This window comes from Talpa occidentalis, unplaced genomic scaffold (genome assembly GCF_014898055.3).
Source record: "Talpa occidentalis isolate TD23 unplaced genomic scaffold, MPIMG_talOcc4v2.1 talOcc4.2, whole genome shotgun sequence".
Lineage (NCBI taxonomy): Eukaryota > Metazoa > Chordata > Mammalia > Eulipotyphla > Talpidae > Talpa > Talpa occidentalis.
In genome coordinates this window covers 122,478,636-122,496,613 of record NW_023602073.1, presented here as the reverse complement: position 1 = coordinate 122,496,613, position 17,978 = coordinate 122,478,636, and the positions used below count along the sequence as shown (strand labels likewise).

At 40.6% G+C, this 17,978-nt stretch overlaps 1 protein-coding gene across 7 annotated transcripts in view; it reads right to left on the bottom strand.

Moving 5' to 3' along the window:
* Positions 1-7,915: 7,915 nt before the first annotated feature.
* Positions 7,916-17,978, bottom strand: part of TPD52L1 (TPD52 like 1) — a 93,095-nt gene continuing 83,032 nt past the window's right edge. For 5 of the 7 annotated variants that reach the window (XM_037520355.2, XM_037520349.2, XM_037520353.2 and 2 more), the window contains exons 5-7: positions 16,394-16,432; positions 13,005-13,065; positions 7,916-8,535 (exon numbers count right to left, since the gene is read on the bottom strand). In XM_037520355.2, coding sequence (XP_037376252.1) covers positions 8,413-8,535; positions 13,005-13,065; positions 16,394-16,432 — 223 coding nt within the window. In that variant the 3' untranslated portion in view covers positions 7,916-8,412. The remainder of the gene's footprint in view (positions 8,536-13,004; positions 13,066-16,393; positions 16,433-17,978) is intronic. The other 2 variants (XM_054697802.1, XM_054697803.1) reach the window with 2 other exon arrangements.

Below are 17,978 nucleotides of genomic sequence, written 5' to 3'. Positions count from 1 at the left end.
GTCACTTAATTATTACCTCAGTTTTCCATCTATCTACCAAATGGGGTTTTAGACCTATGTTTCCTTAGTAAGGTAATGTGTTCAAGAGCAAAAAGGCTATGTACCCGTGCTATATCATTTAATAACAACAAAGTCATGATCAACAAAAGAACATACTGATTTCACCAGCCAATGTCTACAAATATTTGAGCATTAGCACTTAAAAAAAAAACACTTTTATTCATGGATGATATCTGCTACTTGCCTAGAATTGGTCTTCTCAATAACAAACCCTAGAATTATAATACTGAGTAAATAATTATTCTTGGGTTGAATTCAACAGAGAAGAATTCCTTGTTGTGTTTTTCCTTTTTGCACTGGCATTTCTCCAGCTGTTACATAATTCTCAGTGCCCTTGTATTTGAAAAATGTCAATTCTGATAGAATGTCCAACCTGTTTATCTCAAAATCTTATGTTGATACATGAGCTGGGATACATAACTGATGAAGAAATGTCTTGTGAGAAGCTCATTCTGTCCCTAGTATTTTTATTTAAGTAACTTGTCAGTGTTCATATTCAAAATGAGATTGAAGATGATTTCTATAGGAGACTTATGTTGATATTATTTTTAGTTTGCTTTGAGATATATATATTCTTTATGGTAGTGACACGGGGCAACAAGGGGCATTAAAACAGGCCACGGACAGTGCCCAAATAGTTTACAGATCACCATCTGAGTTCTTCACCTGCGCACTTGATTGCAAGACTATTCAGGTTCAGAAAACAACAATAATGCTATTTATTTAACAAACCAAGAAAAAACAGTTACTGAGGCCAAAAATGGCAGTTTACCTCAACCAAAGCAGTGTCCAGGGTTTTAAAGTACTAAACACAAGGGCCCCCAAGATGGCGTCTTCCCACCACTGAGGGCCTGGAGCATGTAGCAGCCAGAGTATAGACCAGGATCCAACTCATGAAGACTGCAGAAGACACAACAGGAGATGCTCACAGAGCTGCCGAGATGTGCCAACATAGCACCAGATAAGTGACACTCAAATCAGCAGCTGCAGTGGTCGAATGATAAGAAAAATGGCCACACTCACGCAGCAAAATGAGGCACCCAGCTACAGGTCTTTGCCTTCTCTGTCAGGCACTAACAGCAGCAAAACCGGGGACAGTTTCAGTAACTTGGCTACTTGCAAAGTCTCTGAACTTTTCTTCTCTGAGGTTGGAAGAAGATTTTCTGGAAGATTGGCACGGTGGGGGCAAAAGTCGCTGACTCTGCAATCGCTGATCTGAAAACGCTGAAATCCTGAACGCTGAATCCTGAACACTGAATCCCCAACATTGAAATCTTGAAGGCTGCTTCTATGAGTACCTTCTATTTTTTATCAGTCTTCAACCTCATGGATAATTTGTTCTTATTTTTCCTGGGCCTAGCAATCCTCACTACCACCCCCTCCAGGGGGCGCCACCTGTAACAGTCTTTGGCTTCAACCACAGGTTACAGTAGGCACTTAAAGTCAATTAGAATACAGGATTTTACACTCTTAAATAGAGGTTATCAAAAGTAACCATGAGATTTTGCCAGATATTCTAGTTGGAAATTATATTTGAACAATAGTTTTGAAGAAGTTGTTTTACATCTCGTGTTGAACTCACTTTTTTTTTAGAGATTTATTTATTTATGCATGCATGCAAGAACTGGGGTACAGGCCAGAGGTACGGGGGCAGGGGTGGTGAGGATTCACGAGAGGCAGAGTGGGGAGCAGAACAGGCAGACGGTCTGAAATACACTGGTGAGGGAAGCAGCAGGTGAGACAGCAGAGGTCTGCTGCGCCATGTGGGTAGCTTCTTGACTGGCTGGGGCTCGGGGATCGAACTCCTGCTGCAGAGGCTGTGGATAGCTTCACAGTGCTGTGCTTAACCCCTTGTGCCACCAGGGAGGCCCCTGAACTCACTTTTAAACCTTACTACCACCTCCCTTTACTACATCCACCCATATTCCAATTTGGGAATAAATGAGAGTGTTGGGGTTGAAGTTCACAACCTTATGCACCATTTTATAGTGAATTTCAACAACTTTCAAGCTCATTGCTAGTTTGGGAACAATGTAGTATGATAGAAGAGCAGCTTCAATTCCCAGTGTTTTCTTTATATTGACTACTGTGGATAGAGTGGCATAGCAAATGTTTTGCGATAAACATACAATTTTGTTTTCATGGTTTAAGTAAAGGATTCTAAGAAAATGTGTAATTTAGGGTAAAATGCAGATGTCTCTACTGATGGGACTTAACAACCATCACCGTCTTTATGAGATGAGTTTAAGATAAAAGTTGCTGATACAGGGCAGTAAGGGGCACTAAAACTGTCCAAGGGCACTGCCAAATAGTTTACTGGTCACTGTGTTTTTCACCCATGCACACAATTGCAAGACTGCTCAGGTTCAGAGAACAATAATGGGATTTATTTAACAAAGAAGGGACACAAAGAGTCACTGAAGCCACAAATGACCATCTACCTCACCTGAAGCAGTGTCCAGAGTTTTAAAGTCCTAAACACTCTCCCAAGATGGTCTTCCCACTACTGAGGGCCCGGAGCACATGGCAGCCAGACTATATGCTGGAATCCAACTCATAAAGATTGCAGAAGACACAACAGGAGATGCTCACTGGAGCTGCTGAGATGCCCCAGCACAGCACCAGCCAATTGACATGGAAACAGAAGCTGCAGCAGCTGAACAACCCAACAAATAGCCCACACTCAGCAGCTCAGCATGGCACCCAACTCTGGGTCTTCCCCTTCCCTTCCAAGCTATAACATCAGCAAAACTGGGAACCTTTTCCGCCACTCTGCTACCTACAAAACCTCCGAACTTTTCTTCTTTGAAGTTGGCGCCTGGAAGCCTTTCCATCTTCTTCAAAGAACTGCAACAGCCTTCTGGAAGTTTGGCATGGTGGGGGCAGAAATGGTTGACCCTGGAATTGTTGAAGATCTAAAAACACTGAAATCCTGAATGGTGAATCCCAGGTGGTTTCTTCTGCAGTCCCTTATATTTCTTTTTTTTTTAAAAAATAATAAATTTTATTTTTATATTCCCCATACAGTTGCAACACCCCCATTCTGACCCCAATCCCTCCCCTCCCGCCCCCACCCCCCAAAAAGTGTCTCTGGTTCATAGTTTTTTGTTGATTTTGATTTTCACTTTCTTATAGTTATTCATTTTCCTGGTCCCTTATTTAAGTTTTCTAGATTCCTGCTATGAGTGAGACCATCCGGTATTTTTCTTTTTCTTTCTGGCTTATTTCGCTGAGCATGATCCCTTCCTGCACCATCCATGTTGCTGCAAATTGCATGTGTTTATCTTTTTTGAATGCTGAGTAATATTCCATGGTATATATGTACCACATCTTCTTGATCCAGTCATCTATTTTTGGGCATTTGGGCTGTTTCCAAAGCTTAGCTATTGTAAATAGTGCTGCTATAAACATAGGGGTGCAGGTGTTCTTTGGAATTGATGTTTCTGGACCTACTAAACATAGAGCTTCCATATGATCCAGCAATTCCACTCCTAGGTATTTACCCAAAGGACACAGAAACATCAATCCCTTATATTTCTTACCAGAGTCTCCACCTCCACACCTCCACGGATACTTTGTTTCTAATCCACCTGGGACTATTCATCCTCACCTGTACTCCCCTCCAGGGGGCGCCACGGGTAACAGTCTTGGGCTTCAGCCCCTAGTCACACTGCAACATCAATTTATGAATATTTCCTATTATTTCAGCAGTATTTAAAAAGTGGTAAATAGTGGGCCTCCCTGGTAGTGCAAGGGTTAAAGTCTCAGTGCTATCAAGCAATTGCCAGTCACTGCGGCATGAATTCAATCCAGGCTAGGGAGCTAACTAAACTACATGGTGCAGCAGACCTCTCCTGTCTTGCTTGCCGCTCCCCTCAGCAGTGTATTTCAGTGAATCTGTCTGTTCTGCTCCCCACTCTTGTCTCTGGTGAATTGTCTCACCTTCCCCCCACACACAGATCTCTGGTGTACACTCCAGTTCTTGTATGCATAAATAAATAAAAAATAAAATCTTTAGGGCCTCCCCTGGTGGCGCAGGCAGTTGAGCGCAGCGCTGTGAAGCTGTCCGCAGCCTCTGCAGCGCCGGCCAGGCAGCGAGGGTCCCACATGGCGCAGCAGACCTCTCCTCTCACGCCCGCTGCTCCCCTCAGCAGTGTATTTTGTCAGTCTGCCTGTTCTGTTCCCCATTCTGTCTCTGGTGAATACTCTCACCCTCCTGCGTGTCTAGACTGTTCCCCGGTTCTTGTATAAATAAAAATAAATAATAAAAAAAAATCTTAAAAAAAAAATCTTTTTTAAAAAAGTGGCAAATGGTTACATTACAGGATTTCTTACATGTTAAAAATCCAGTCTAAATTGTAATGACAATTCACACTGAGATTCTCAACATTTTTTGTTGTGGTATCATTTTGTGCATAGTAATTTTGATTTGTTAGGACAAGTTTAAGTTCATCTTGTGCAAATACCTTTTAGCATGTCTGGAATACTCTGTTGTATGAGAACTGAGCCCAGCTGCACATAACAGGGAAACTCAACATCCTGTCAAGTCAGGATGAGCTGTATGTGCCGAATGAGGGAGAAACAGGCAGTTCTTGCGTGATTAGGCAGTTAGGAAATGAAATCTCTACACTGAGGCTAGCTACTTCCAAACAGCTGATTTGATTATCCTAATTAGAATGATGTGGCTTCTTCACATGCATCTTCTGACATAATGAAAAAAGACTACTCTGTCAAGGCCATTATCTTACTCTCAGCTTAGACAGAATTAAAAACACCTTTCAATTAATAGAAGTGTCATGAATATAGTTTTTTAAATACTGATGTGATTAGAACGTTCGAAGAATGACAGCACTCATTTTCTTGATTGTTTTCCTACTCAATTTTATTACTGTTTTCAGATCGTAGTGCTGAGACTATTGTGTACAGAGATTTGTTGGTGAATGAAGATATTTGTTTGTAGCACTGTATCTCCGCATTTTCTAATACTATGTATGCAATGTGCTTCATGTGGTCTAAAAAAAGGTGGTAGTGACATTATAAAAGACCAATTCAAATGTAGCAGGTCACCACTGGCAGGGCACAGAGACTGAGTACCTGCGTGCAGCAGTGGGCAAGCAATACTTACCAGCCAGCTGCAAGTATAGGGCCTCAGCACAAACTTACCCAGTTCTCGATGGTGGCAGATGAGATAACAGGTCACGAAGCTCATCAATGGGGTAGGACAAGTCTTTATTACAGCAGCAGGAGATACATGGGTAGAAACAGCATTATCTGGCTGGCTGGCCTGGCAGCAGCAGCCTGGCCCAGTGGCCCAGGTGGAGGTAGCTCTCTTCCAGCCCAGTGGCAGCAGGCCCCTTGGGCCTCCTGGGCTCTTTTGACCCCCTGAGACCCCTCACCCCCACCCCTGGGCTTTTTTGACCCCCTGGGGCCCCTCACCCCCCCCCCCCCGGCTCATCCCCAGCAGCAGCAACAGCAAAGGCAGCAACAGCAGCAGCAGTGACAGCAGCAGTAGCAATAATGGCAGCATCTAGCAGTGTCAGCCCCCTTGAGCTCCAGCCGCAGCGGTGTCCCTCAGCCCAATAGTGGGCGCCCCTTGCCCCTACCCCAGGAGCCCTATAAGCTTTTACATGATTTTATAGACAAAGCTGGCACAGGGCCAAGTTTAAGCCTAGTATGTTTCCTACATGTGAACTATATATCAAGGTTACATGTTATTTACTGCTCTTTGCACATGCGGACTACATTGCAAGGCCACATGTTATTTACTAGGCCACCTGGGCTGGAAGGTCAAGGTGAAAAATAGTCTGGGAAACTGAGAAAACTGTTTTTCATGGGTCCTACAGCCAGGTTTGGCTTCAACCAACAGGCAAGAAGAATGAATTAGGGAGAATGCCTATGCTCCTACTGGCAGGGTTTTTCTATCCCACTTGCTCTCTGTGGTTCAGCTTTACACCCCATACCTATCTCTGCTAAGATCTCAGACTTCAAAGATTATGTGATTCCCAAGCAGCTTTATTTTCAGTTATGTGAATGGACTATCCTGCCAGCTTGAATAGACTTGTTTAGATTGGTTTTATTTCAGTGTCACATTTATTCATTTCTACTTCACAATAAATTTATGTTTTATTTTTATACAAGAACTGGGGTACAGGTCAGAGCACAGGAGCGTGAGAGGATTCACCAGAGACAGAGCGGGGAGCAGAACAGACAGATGGACCAAAACATCGCTGAGCAGTGCGAGAGACAGGAGAGGTCTGCCGCGACATGTGGGCATCTCCCTGGCCGGCCAGGAATCGAACCTACATTGCAGAGGCTGAGGACAGTTTCACAGTGCTGTGTACAACCCGCTGTGCCACCGGGGAGGCCGTACTTCACCATAAATTTAAAAAGAAAATTTGACATACATGTACTAAGTGGGTATAGGGTAAGTAAATGATATTAGGCTTTTCTGCTTCCCACCGTTAAGATTGATGATGGATCCCTGTGGTCCTGAATGCATGCCTGATGGCAGGCACCTGGAGTAGGGTGTGGGCTTATGTAGATGGGATTCACCTGGGGTAAGACTGGGCTTTTAAGGGCGGTGTCACGGGGACGCCAGCAGAAGCAGAGAAGAAGCAGAACCACGAAAAGAACGAAACAGAGAGCAGAGAAGCAGAACCACGAGAGGAGCAGAGAACAAGACCTCCAGAGAAGGCCGGAAAGCCCAGAAAGAGTGAAGACCTGCTGGGGGCTGAGTGGACTGGCGGGGCTGGGACCCCTGCCTGCTGTGTACCCAGGAAAATCCCAATGAAAGCCTGTAAAAGCCACTGACGGCTCCAGGACTCTCCTTTTACCCAGTCTGCTTGGGTTGTAGAGATCCTGCCGTGTCATCCTGCCCCTACAGTGGGCTATATATAGTATACATATTAACTGTGGATTTGTTAGGTTTATTCAGTGTGCATTCAAAAATTGTACCTGTAGGTTGCATCTCTGCTACCTGCTAACAAATGTATGTTCCCATTTAGAAGAGCAGCACAGAATCCGGAAGATAAAAGTTACTGCAGAAATCTGACATAAACAGCTCTCCTACCTGCCTACGGATATGCAGGTGTCTTTTCACAAATATTTTCCCTTTGCAAACTTGGAGCGGCAGCAATCCTGCCCACCTGTAATGATTCTGGTAACTCTTTTTCTTTTTACCTTTCCCTTATAAATCTTTTTTAAATGTTAAAAAAAGAAATCTGATTAAATTAGTAATTATATTAGATGCTTTTTTCATTCATGTTTACAATTTACAAATGGGAAAGGATTACAGATGCTGCTTCCCCCCGTTTTCAAGCTACCCCCTATTGCGATATCTCTTCCTTAGGTTAAATACTAGTCTATGTAGACTAGAGAGGATTTCAGAATTGGAGATTGTTTCGGCACCCTAAGGTAACTTGGGACTATAATTACAAAAACTTTCTCATTTTCACCAGATCAGCAGAGGTTGATTTAAAATGGCATCTGCAGAATCATGGCTATCACCCTTTAAGACAAAATTAAGAATCCAGAGTAGGGCCTCCCCGGTGGTGCAGCGGTTGAGCGCTGGCTTGCGAAGCTGCCCGTCAGCCTCTGCAGCGCTGGTTCGATGTCTGGCTGTTCCCCGGCCACCAGCGAGGGTCCCACATGGCGCTCAGACCTCTCCTGCCGCCTGCTGCTCCCCTCAGCAGTGTAATTCGGCCCTATGCCTGCTCTGCTCCCCGCTTTGGCTCTGGTGAATTCTCCCACCCTCCTGCCCTTCTGACTGTACCCAGTGCTTGTATAAATAATCTTTAAAAAAATAAAAGCTGTTCAAAAGTCTCATTTAAAAAAAAAAAAGAATCCAGAGTCGTCATTAAAATCAGTTATTTTAATTGTTTAAGTAAACAAACATAATTGGTACAAGTGAGGGAGAACACAAGCAGTTAGATGAAATTTGCAGAGTCATCCCATTGCTAGAGACAGCAGAAAAAGCCCCAGTCCCCTAGATCAGGCTGAACTGAAAGTGGGGTTCACTCAGCCTTTGAAGACATGCATATTGTAAAGGAGTCCAAGCAGAAATTAAAGCAAAATTAATAGCTTTTGTGTTTGGAAATTAATTACATGAAGACAGGGATTTGACCCTCTGTGTTCTGAAGCTGAGGATATTTTAAATATGCTAATAGAAATATTGAAGTGTGATGGTCAAGTGGCCCATGATTAACACAAATGCAAATGGAAATTATTGTATTAAACTGTGGAGAGGGCATAAGAACAAGGTCAAGGCCTGAATCCTTCCCAGGAGGAATTTGGTCTTTACATCGGGGAGCAGGGCGGGGCAAGCTGGGAGGTGGGGGCCCCCACCCCGCGGCCCTAGCACTGCAGTTCCTCTTCGGGGCGCCTGGCAGCCGCTGTACTCTGCGCACTGGCCTGCGCTGTGGAGCTGAGCACCTCTTCAAAGCTGCCTCCGCCCGGGTTCGTCCCGCCTACTTTCGTCTGAAACCGGTAGAGACACAATAAATAAAATAGTCATTTAATATTATTTTGCAGTGTTTTCACAAAAAAGCCGAAAGCTTGATTACTTTCAAGTTCGGAAATCAGTTGTTTCTTAAAGGGATGAAAAGGATGGAGAGAAGTTGTTTCCTTTAGCAGAGTGCTAGGAGGCGTTCATACTTGGGTTCTGGGAAAGTTCTGCAAAGTTTTGGTACAATTGTCTCCTCTCCAGCTAAGATTCTCAAGTCCTCCAGGGCCATATATAAAGCCACGGATCAGCTCCATCTACCCATTCACTCAGAAAACCAATTTAATCAATGGAGAACTAATTTTAGATAAAATCCCTCAATTTTACCAATGTATGGACATGTTCAGGTGACTTCAATTTAGGTTTACTACTTGAGATTTAGCAAAACAACCTTGCCTTCTGATAAATGTTTCCTGAAAAAGGCAGAGAGGACCAATTTAGCATTATTTCTGGTCTTGGCTTTGAGAGCTGGAGATCCCAAACCAAATCTTAAGCACTGTCACTTCACATCTTTCTAGACAGTTGTCTTTATAGGACTAATATGCCTTAAAATGCAAAGTCACAATACTTTACCGGGTCTCCTTTTTAGTGTTCTTGTTACTGGTAACAAATAGAATCATGGGGAAATCAATCTATAATCAAGAAATATGGTGATGTATTTTGAAAAATATAGAAAGAATATGTAGTGGTCCAAAATGCTTAATGTAAATGATCAAACTGGCCTTAATTTAACCATTAACAATATGAAAAAACATTTTTGAGGAAAAAAAAGGTATAGAATATATCTATGTTGTGATTCCCAAATTGCTTTTTATGCTTCACTGTCTCCAAAGTGATTGCTAACAGAAGCATCACTCTTACTAGACCATTTATCCCCTCCCTGCCTCATTTGCCCTTTAAAAAACTTAGCCAGGGTTTAACAGCAGTTCATTCATTGCAAAACACACACACACTTTTCTCCAGTTGTCACTAAAATCCCTCTTTGCCTCTTTAAATTCAGTTACAAAGTTGAATTTTTTGCACTCAGCTCCAGATCAGAAAACTCGTTGTGGAATGGGTCAGTTAGTAATAGTTTAGATTTGGGAACCACATAATCTCTGTCACAAATACTCAAATCAATCACTATAGAAAGCAGCTATAGTGCGTAAGCATCGTTTGTGTTCCCAAAACACTATGTATTGACACTAAAATGTAATTTTATGTAATGTCTACATGTCACAAAATATAATTCTCCCTTTGACTTTTTTCAGCTATTAAACAAATTTAAAAGCTCTCCTTAGCCTACTAGCCATTCAGAAAAGGGTGACCAGCTGGAATTAGCCCCCAAACCTTAGTTGGCAAATCTCTGCCAGAGTAATTGATTCCTCCCCAACTCTGTCATCTTAGCACTGGGAAGAAGGGGTGATTGTTTTCAATTATGTGTTTTTCACTATGCTTATTTTTTTCCTGGGGAAATAAGATTAATTGACTGTAACATATACTCTATTACTGCTTCCCATTCCCTCCTCCTCACTTTTTTTTTTAAAAAAAATTCCCATTCTTTTTTACAATAGAAATCACACAGATGTTTGAATCAGGTGCATATCAGTTACTGACATTTTCTTCTGAGTTTTGTTTCATTCTTCTCTTCTAGCCCTAGGTTTTCTCAAATCAAAATAGAATAATTGAGAACAAGGGAAGTATTTTGAAATAAAGCAATTTGGCAAAGAGGAGAGTGGAATAAAGAGGTTTTCTAAGTACGTGGGTTTAATGACTACTCAACAGTACTTTACGTAAGGACCTGCCAAAGCAAAGACATAAGTAATAAACCTCTCCAGAACCCTTCTCTTCACAACAGGTTTTTATCCAAGAATCTGTCACTTTGTCCCCAAAACTATAATCGCTTATGCACAAAAAACTTAATTAAATTACTGACTTGGGCTACCTATCTTGTATAACAAAATAGCTGGTTGAAAGGACATATAGATACAGTAAGTATAATATATCTCACATTTTTTTAAGGTTTTAATTTAGGGCATATAATATATTCATCAAAAAGTAAGTGCTCTTAGAATATGGTCTGCTTGACCTGGGTGCAGAACAGTCGAAAGGAATGTACTTACTCTTGAATGACTGGAGGATGGGAAAATGTACCAAATGTGGTTTCACAGGAGCTGGTCCTGGGTCTGCTTGTTTGTTTTAGATGACTTAAGTGTGCTCATCAAGTGTATAGGTGATTTCAGTTGAGATGCCATCAAGCAATACATTGATGTATTACAAGAAAGGACTAGATTTTAAATGATTACAATGAACTGGAGAATGTTCCATCATAAAGCAAACCATCTACAGAATCAGTTATAAAGGAAGAGCAACTGATTGGGTACAAATGCCACATGGTATGTGACAGATTGTGTGAGAAGGTGGCAGGAATGAACCTTAGCTCCTAGCAGAATGTTATTTCTAATAGAACACAAATAATTGAACATGATTCTATTCAAGTGGTGTTTTAAAAATCAAGCTTAAAGTCATAAAGGTGCATGGAAATACAGCACAATAGATTGCAAGGAATTTCACTCATATTTGCTGATTTATGAGTCATTTCCTCAGAAAAAAAGTCTAGATTCATAATAGAAGTTCTAGAAAATTTGGAGATTTAGAAAGTAAATCTGCAGAAAATACATGACAGGTTGAATATCTATTATTTAGTCTGAAGGGGATAAAAGGAATCAGTAATTTGTAATTATTGAGGAAGCGGGAGGTCTCACACAAAGTATAATTACTTGCTATTATCGATTGCCTGGGTAGACAGAAAAAAGAGAAACCAGGCATTGACCATGACAGAGGAGGTGAAGTGAGTCTTGTGAGTCTTGTTAGACCCATACACAATCATGTGAGTCTTGTTAGACCCATACACAATCATGCAGACATTGAATCCATTTTCAGGAGATCTTGACATTGGATAGTATTTAATCTGCAGATAAGCTAAGAAAAGCGAGAGGCTGAAAATGTGGATCAAGCACTGAAATCACATGTGAGCTGTAAGCTTACCAGTGTTTCCTAAAAGCAAATGATAATATTTGTTCTTCATTGTTCTTTTGCTTCTTCATATCTCCTTCTTCTAAAGAAAACTTAAAAAGTACAACTTCTCCTACATTAGAACTTGTCGAACAAGCAACAGGATCTCTCCTTGTTTTGTCTAAGGCTGAGAACCAAATGTTGAGAAATTGACTGCTAGATTCCTTTGACCTTTTTGTTTCATTACTAGACAGTTCAGCAAGAGATATGTCTGCAACGCTGCATGTTCCTCCCTATCAAAAGTTTTTCCTACAAATGGGAGCAATTTAATGGCGTCGACTGGTCCCTGTACACTTTAAGTGATGATGTCGACAAGGAGGGTAATGAAATTGCACAATAGAAGCTACTGGTTAATGAAGCCAAAGAAGGCCAGGCAAATGCTGAGTAATCATTTCCTCTTTGGTCTTAGACACCTAATCACAAGCCCAATAAAGTAGAAGACTACATGAAGACCCTCCTCTAAGGGGAATGGGCCCTCCAGGTCAAAATCAATCAGAGCATCTAGAACATCGAGTAAGGAAGAATGTATGCCCTCACAGTCCTTATCAGGAAGCTCATGACCAATAGGGGATGAGCTGCAGCTAGACACACAGCATGTGCCTGTCTCCTGGTTAAAGGTCATATGTATTCTTATTTTTCCCAGTAATAGGGAAATAGGAAATAGATTGTATGCAGAATAATGATATCACATAAAATTGTCATTATTTAAGGCAGTACCTTTAAAAAGTAAGCTTAGCAGTTCTTGATTTTGAAAGTTCTATGCATATTAAGACTTAGACATTATTGTTGCTCTTTTTTTCCTCTGTAGACTGATTTATCCATGCTCAAACAATAAATCCAATTAATTTTTTAGCACCTACCATTTAAAGCACATTTCGGTTTATAATCAGGGATCAATGCATTTTTACAAAACAATGCATTTTGTGACTTGGTTTTATTTTTCCTCAGGTAATCTTGCTAAGCTTGGGAAATTAAGTAAGCAAGTGTAGGTAACTGAAGGGTAGCGGATAGCAGGATAATATAGAGCCACACTCATTTTGTTAGTCTATTTCCAAACTGGAGAGCTTCAAGAGTGTAAGCTTTTATTTACACTCTTAATTCAGAACTCACATACCCTTTGTCCTGTCCACAATCCTTTCTCACAAATTGGCTTTGGGAGGAAGAGTATTAAAAGTTCTAACTAAATGACTTACACAAACAACTCTGTGAGGATACAACACTATTCAATACTGGTTTTATTTATAGATTGATATGTGAAGAAAAGGACTAACTGCAAGATTTGCTTTTTGGCTGCAGGGAATGCTGGGGATCCTGCCTTTGTACTAACCACAGCGATGACTAAGCTGTCCTGATTTAAAGACCCAATGACACAAAATCACTTCATCTGTACCTTGAGGCTTGTGACAGTTGTCTCAACCCTCTCCTCAAAAGATTTGAAAGTAGGAGAATTCCTAAAATAGAAAAAGAGAGGTCAGCTCCAAAGACCTACTTCTTAGCAACCATGCTGTCTGGTTTTCTGCTCTTATTTGTAAATATCACCTCTGCATCAGAGTTAGCTATTGATCTGCCACCTACTCCAAGCATGTTTTTAAAATACATTTCACTTCTGCTAGGTAAGACCCAGAAACCTCAACTTCACATAGAATTTTACAACGTAAAATACTCAACTACAGAATAAGTAATAAAACACTTGGCAAGGGTATGGCAGTAATACTACAGTGCATTGTAAATCATTTCCAATGAGTCAGAGGAGTGATAACTTAATTTTTCTTTTACTAATTAATTGTTTTTTTAAATCACAACACTCTTCTTTCCAACTCACACTTTTTGATAATCAGTGGAAAGTCTACCTGAAGAATATCTCATTTGACTTTCCCAGTTGGAATTTTAAAGTCCCTTCTTTCAGTGAGTGTGAGGCAATACAGAAATAGCACAAGAACAAAAGGGTTCAGAAGTTTTTTCTTCTCCATGCCTTAAAAAGTGATCGTTTTGTTAACCTCCATGAGGTGGCATTTCTGAAAGTCAATGTTATCATTATTTAAGTTTAAATATACCCATTATTTGTCTGATTTGTGATCATGTAATGAGTGTTTTTCCTTCCCCAAGAAGGCTGTAACTATTTGTTCTCTTAGCAGACAGAACCTTTGCAGTCCATTGGCATTTTGTTTGTGACTTATTCATTGTATTAAGTAATCTATGTTCCATCTTATTATATTAAGTAGTAGACACTTCATTTGGTGCATTTTCTATATTGAATTTGGCCATATGGCATTTTGAATTAATGACATCATTACCATTGAAAATATCACCAAGTCCAACAAAAGAAACAGGATCTGAACTAAGAACGTATCTTAAATCTTGTATCCATGTCAGCAACAACAATTACCACTATTTCAGGTTAAATAATTAACTGAATGTGACAATATTTGATAAATATTTTGTTAATCTCTCTTGAGTGCAGAAGAAATAAAGTGATGAATGGCCTAGAGAAACTTCATACAGGAGAATGAGCTAAAAATGATACATTTTTTAGTTGAGATCCTGTTTCTTTAGTTGGACTTGGTGATGTTTTTACTGGTAATGAGGTCATTAATTCAAAATACCATGTGGCAAAATTCAATATAGAAAATGCACCAAATGAAGTATCTACTGCTTAAAATAACAAGATGGAACACAGATTATTTAACACAATGAACAAGTCACAAATAAATATGGGCTTCATTGTAGGTTGTGGGATGAAGCACGGCTCTAACACTAGCAAGAGAAACTAGCATAGAGAATAGTTTTTGAGTGAATTTGACTGTGGGATTGTCTCCTGACACACAGGCTCCAGATGACCAGATGTGCATTCGCATTAGACTATATGACTCAACAACAGTGAGTTCAAAGCATTCAAGCACAGCATCACATCTTGTATATGACTCAAACATGAGTCAACTCCCTAGGAATTCTCCATAATACCTCTGTTTCATGATGAAATATTAGTGAAGTTATATTGGAACGACAAACGTATATACTTATTAGCACATGACGTCCACTGCAGGCTTTATTTTGCCAAGCCTGCCTACATAACTGTTTATCATCCATCAGTTACATAGCACCACCATGGGGAGATGGCTCAGCCTAATGGATCATAAGCATACAGTACATGAGTATGCCTTTTCAAAATGAAAATTTAATTTCTGTTCATTAGGGCTTCATTGATGTACATGCCATTAGATGCATTCCTGGTTCACACAACAAAACCATGTTAATTTTTTTCAAAGCCTTCTCTGGACACCCAGATGTAACATTTAACAAGTAAAGAAGCTCAGAGTCATAAGTTGCACTGCTCAATTTGAGTGTCATGCTAGGGGGAGGAAGTCATTCAAACACAGACTAAGCAATCTTGAAGCTCTCTATCACCATGTAGGGAAATCAAAATATTCTGGTTAAATTTCCAAAGTAACCAAATGACCCCAGTGTAGAAGAGACATCATCAGACAAGATAAAACAGACATTCCTAAACTAAATTATACTAGAATGCATGTTGGAGAACAGGGAGAAACTTTACTCATATTTAATCACATCATATACAACCACAAACTTTTAGCACTGCAAATGAACACAGAAGGAATTTGGCTTCAGTGGTCTCAAACTCTACAGGGTAATTGAACCTCCTCTAGGACATATTCACACCAACAACATACAATACAAAGCAGGTAGAAGAGGCACAGTTTTAACTATAGGGAGAAGGGCCCCCTAGGTTGGTACCTCCACTCTGCCCCCACCATGGCACCCCAAAGCAGCCTGAGGGCTCTAGGGAGCACAAGGCACAACCAGTAACTATGCTCCTAGCCTCTTATTTTAAACATGATGAAAATGATAATACTGAGGTGCCTTTCCAAGGCAACAAAGTTCATTCTTGATAGAGCTGGTCTATTACCGGCATCTTCTGATTCCCAATCTAACAATTATTCCTCTATTCACTACCAGTGTAATCTTATCCTATCATATCACTAAGCCATACAACTTGACAGGGAACATCGTTCTCAGAAGTTTTCATCTGGCCAGTAATTTTAATCACATATTTATTGTTTATCAGACACTATTTTAATATCTACCTTAAGAAATTCTAAAAATGTCTTTTCTAGAACTGTTGTCCTCTTAGTCTTTTATTCTTTCTTTGGTGGTGGGTTTGGTGAAATAACATATATTTGTAGAGGTGTAAACCTCTACAACACTGCCTCAATAAATATAACTTAACAAAAAAAATAAGTAAAATGAGACAAAGACAGGAAATACATAAATACATACATACATTCATACATACATACATACATAAGCTTTCTCCTGGGGTTGTATTTAATCATGCTGAAATAAGACGCGTATCTCCACCTTCGCAAGAGTACATGGGATATTCTGGATCCTGTACTAAGTCCTCTACACAGATTATTTTGGCTATGTGCCACAACAGCCCAGTGAAGTGAAGTAGGTCTTATTTCTCCCAGTGTATGGATAAGAGAGTGGAGATTGGGATAGGTTGGGTAACTTGTCTCAGGTGACATAATTTGAAGAAGATGGATTTGAGCCAACACATCTTGTCAAAAGCCCAGGCCTGTTACACTACAGCTCTTGGGAATTGCTAGCCTTTTCTCCCAAGGTCCATCAGAAAAGACAATGAGGTAGGCCATTGCACTTCCTTTCATATAAAGGAGGAAAAAGTTCACGAAGCAAACATCAATAGCACTTTATACACATTCTATATTAATATGATGTAAAATAATTTGCACACATTACCTCATAGCAGGCATACTTATGGAATGGCGAATGGAGTAGCTTCAGGGCAAAAGCAGTTAAGGGGGAAAAAAAAGAAGACAGCACAATATAAGTACATGAGAAACTTCCCATCACAGTTTTAAAATAGCAGTTTTAACTATCTGAACCATTCCCTGCCCACCCCACCAGGATGACATTTGCTTTTTGTTGGGCAGGACAGGCCATAGTCAGCTTTCAAGGTATACAGGAAGAGTAGCTGGTTCATAGGTGCATGTTATTTTACTCTCTGTAGGTTCCCAGAAAGCTAAGAAGAAGGTGTGGTTTCCCCAGGTAAGCCCAGCAGCCAATGGACTTATTCTGGGGTCCACCCTCCTCTCCACTCCCATTTCCTGTTCAGGAAGACAATACAGGGCAAAGGGCACTGCCCAGGGTGTAGAGTCAGGCAGGTAAAAGCTAACTGTTCCCTTGAGGAGAAACTCCACAGAGGAATATATGTAGATAACAAGAAGCAATCAAGGAAATACAGGCCAGGTGATTGCAATGGAGTCTAACTTGGAGCAGATACTATTGGCATCTATTCTAGAACCTTTGGTACAAGGTTCTAGACACATTTCTGAGGATGCTGAGAACTTCAGTCTTCTCATGCTATTAATCCTATAGTAGCTGACTCATCTTCCCTCTAACTGAATGCCTGTTATGTCTCTGCAAGTTCCACTCAGGAATCAGGCTGGGCAGAGGGTGGAAGCAAAACTGGGCCTACTTTTGAGGGGCTAGTGCTCCCTGAGGTCATGAACACTGCACTAGAACTCAAAAAAAAAAAAAGGCCAAAGAAACTTAAGGGGTTCTGTGGCCTTCCCCTAGACATTCAGAAGCTATGGGCAGAATATTTCATGGGGTATTATATTTAACAAGAATTATTCAAAGTAATTCATCAGTCTTATCAAGATATTTTTCTTCAGAAAAAAATTCCCCCCAAAGGTATATAATAAAGTTCCAGTTCAAAAGAGGCTTAATTCAGAGGCCTGGGACCAGACAATTACACACTTCCTTTCTCTCTTTAACCTTTCTCTCTTTAACTTCAGAAAGTACAGAAAGTTGAAGGGGAGTCATCTGTAAAAAGAACAATCACATGAAATTCAGAAAAACATGGCAATCTAGAAAAAAAAATTATGTTGACTCTCCTCAATGTTTTATGAAATACATACAACTCTCAGTTTCCACTTCTCTCTTTTTCTTATTTCAAACCAAAGCAATTCTGTCAATGTAGGCCGGAGTGATTCCTAGGAGACAGTTCGGCCAGTGAAATTGGGGTAAATGTTTCAGAAATGAAATGAATGTGTGTGTAAATAAATTCAGATCTACTAGGAGCCCTCTAAACTGTAACTGCCCCATCTCTCCAACACTATCCGGAAAAGAGATCTAGGTTTTTCATTGAGACACAGCCACTGTGTGAAAGAAATGGTCTCTGGGAAGGAGGGGAGGGGTCAGGGAGCAGCAGGGCCCTCCCCCAAGGCTGAGCTTACCCTATGGAGTGGGACCTGCAGCCAAGGAGGCACAAGAGAGAAAGGAGTAGAGTTAGCACAGCAGGATGCAAAGACATGACTGC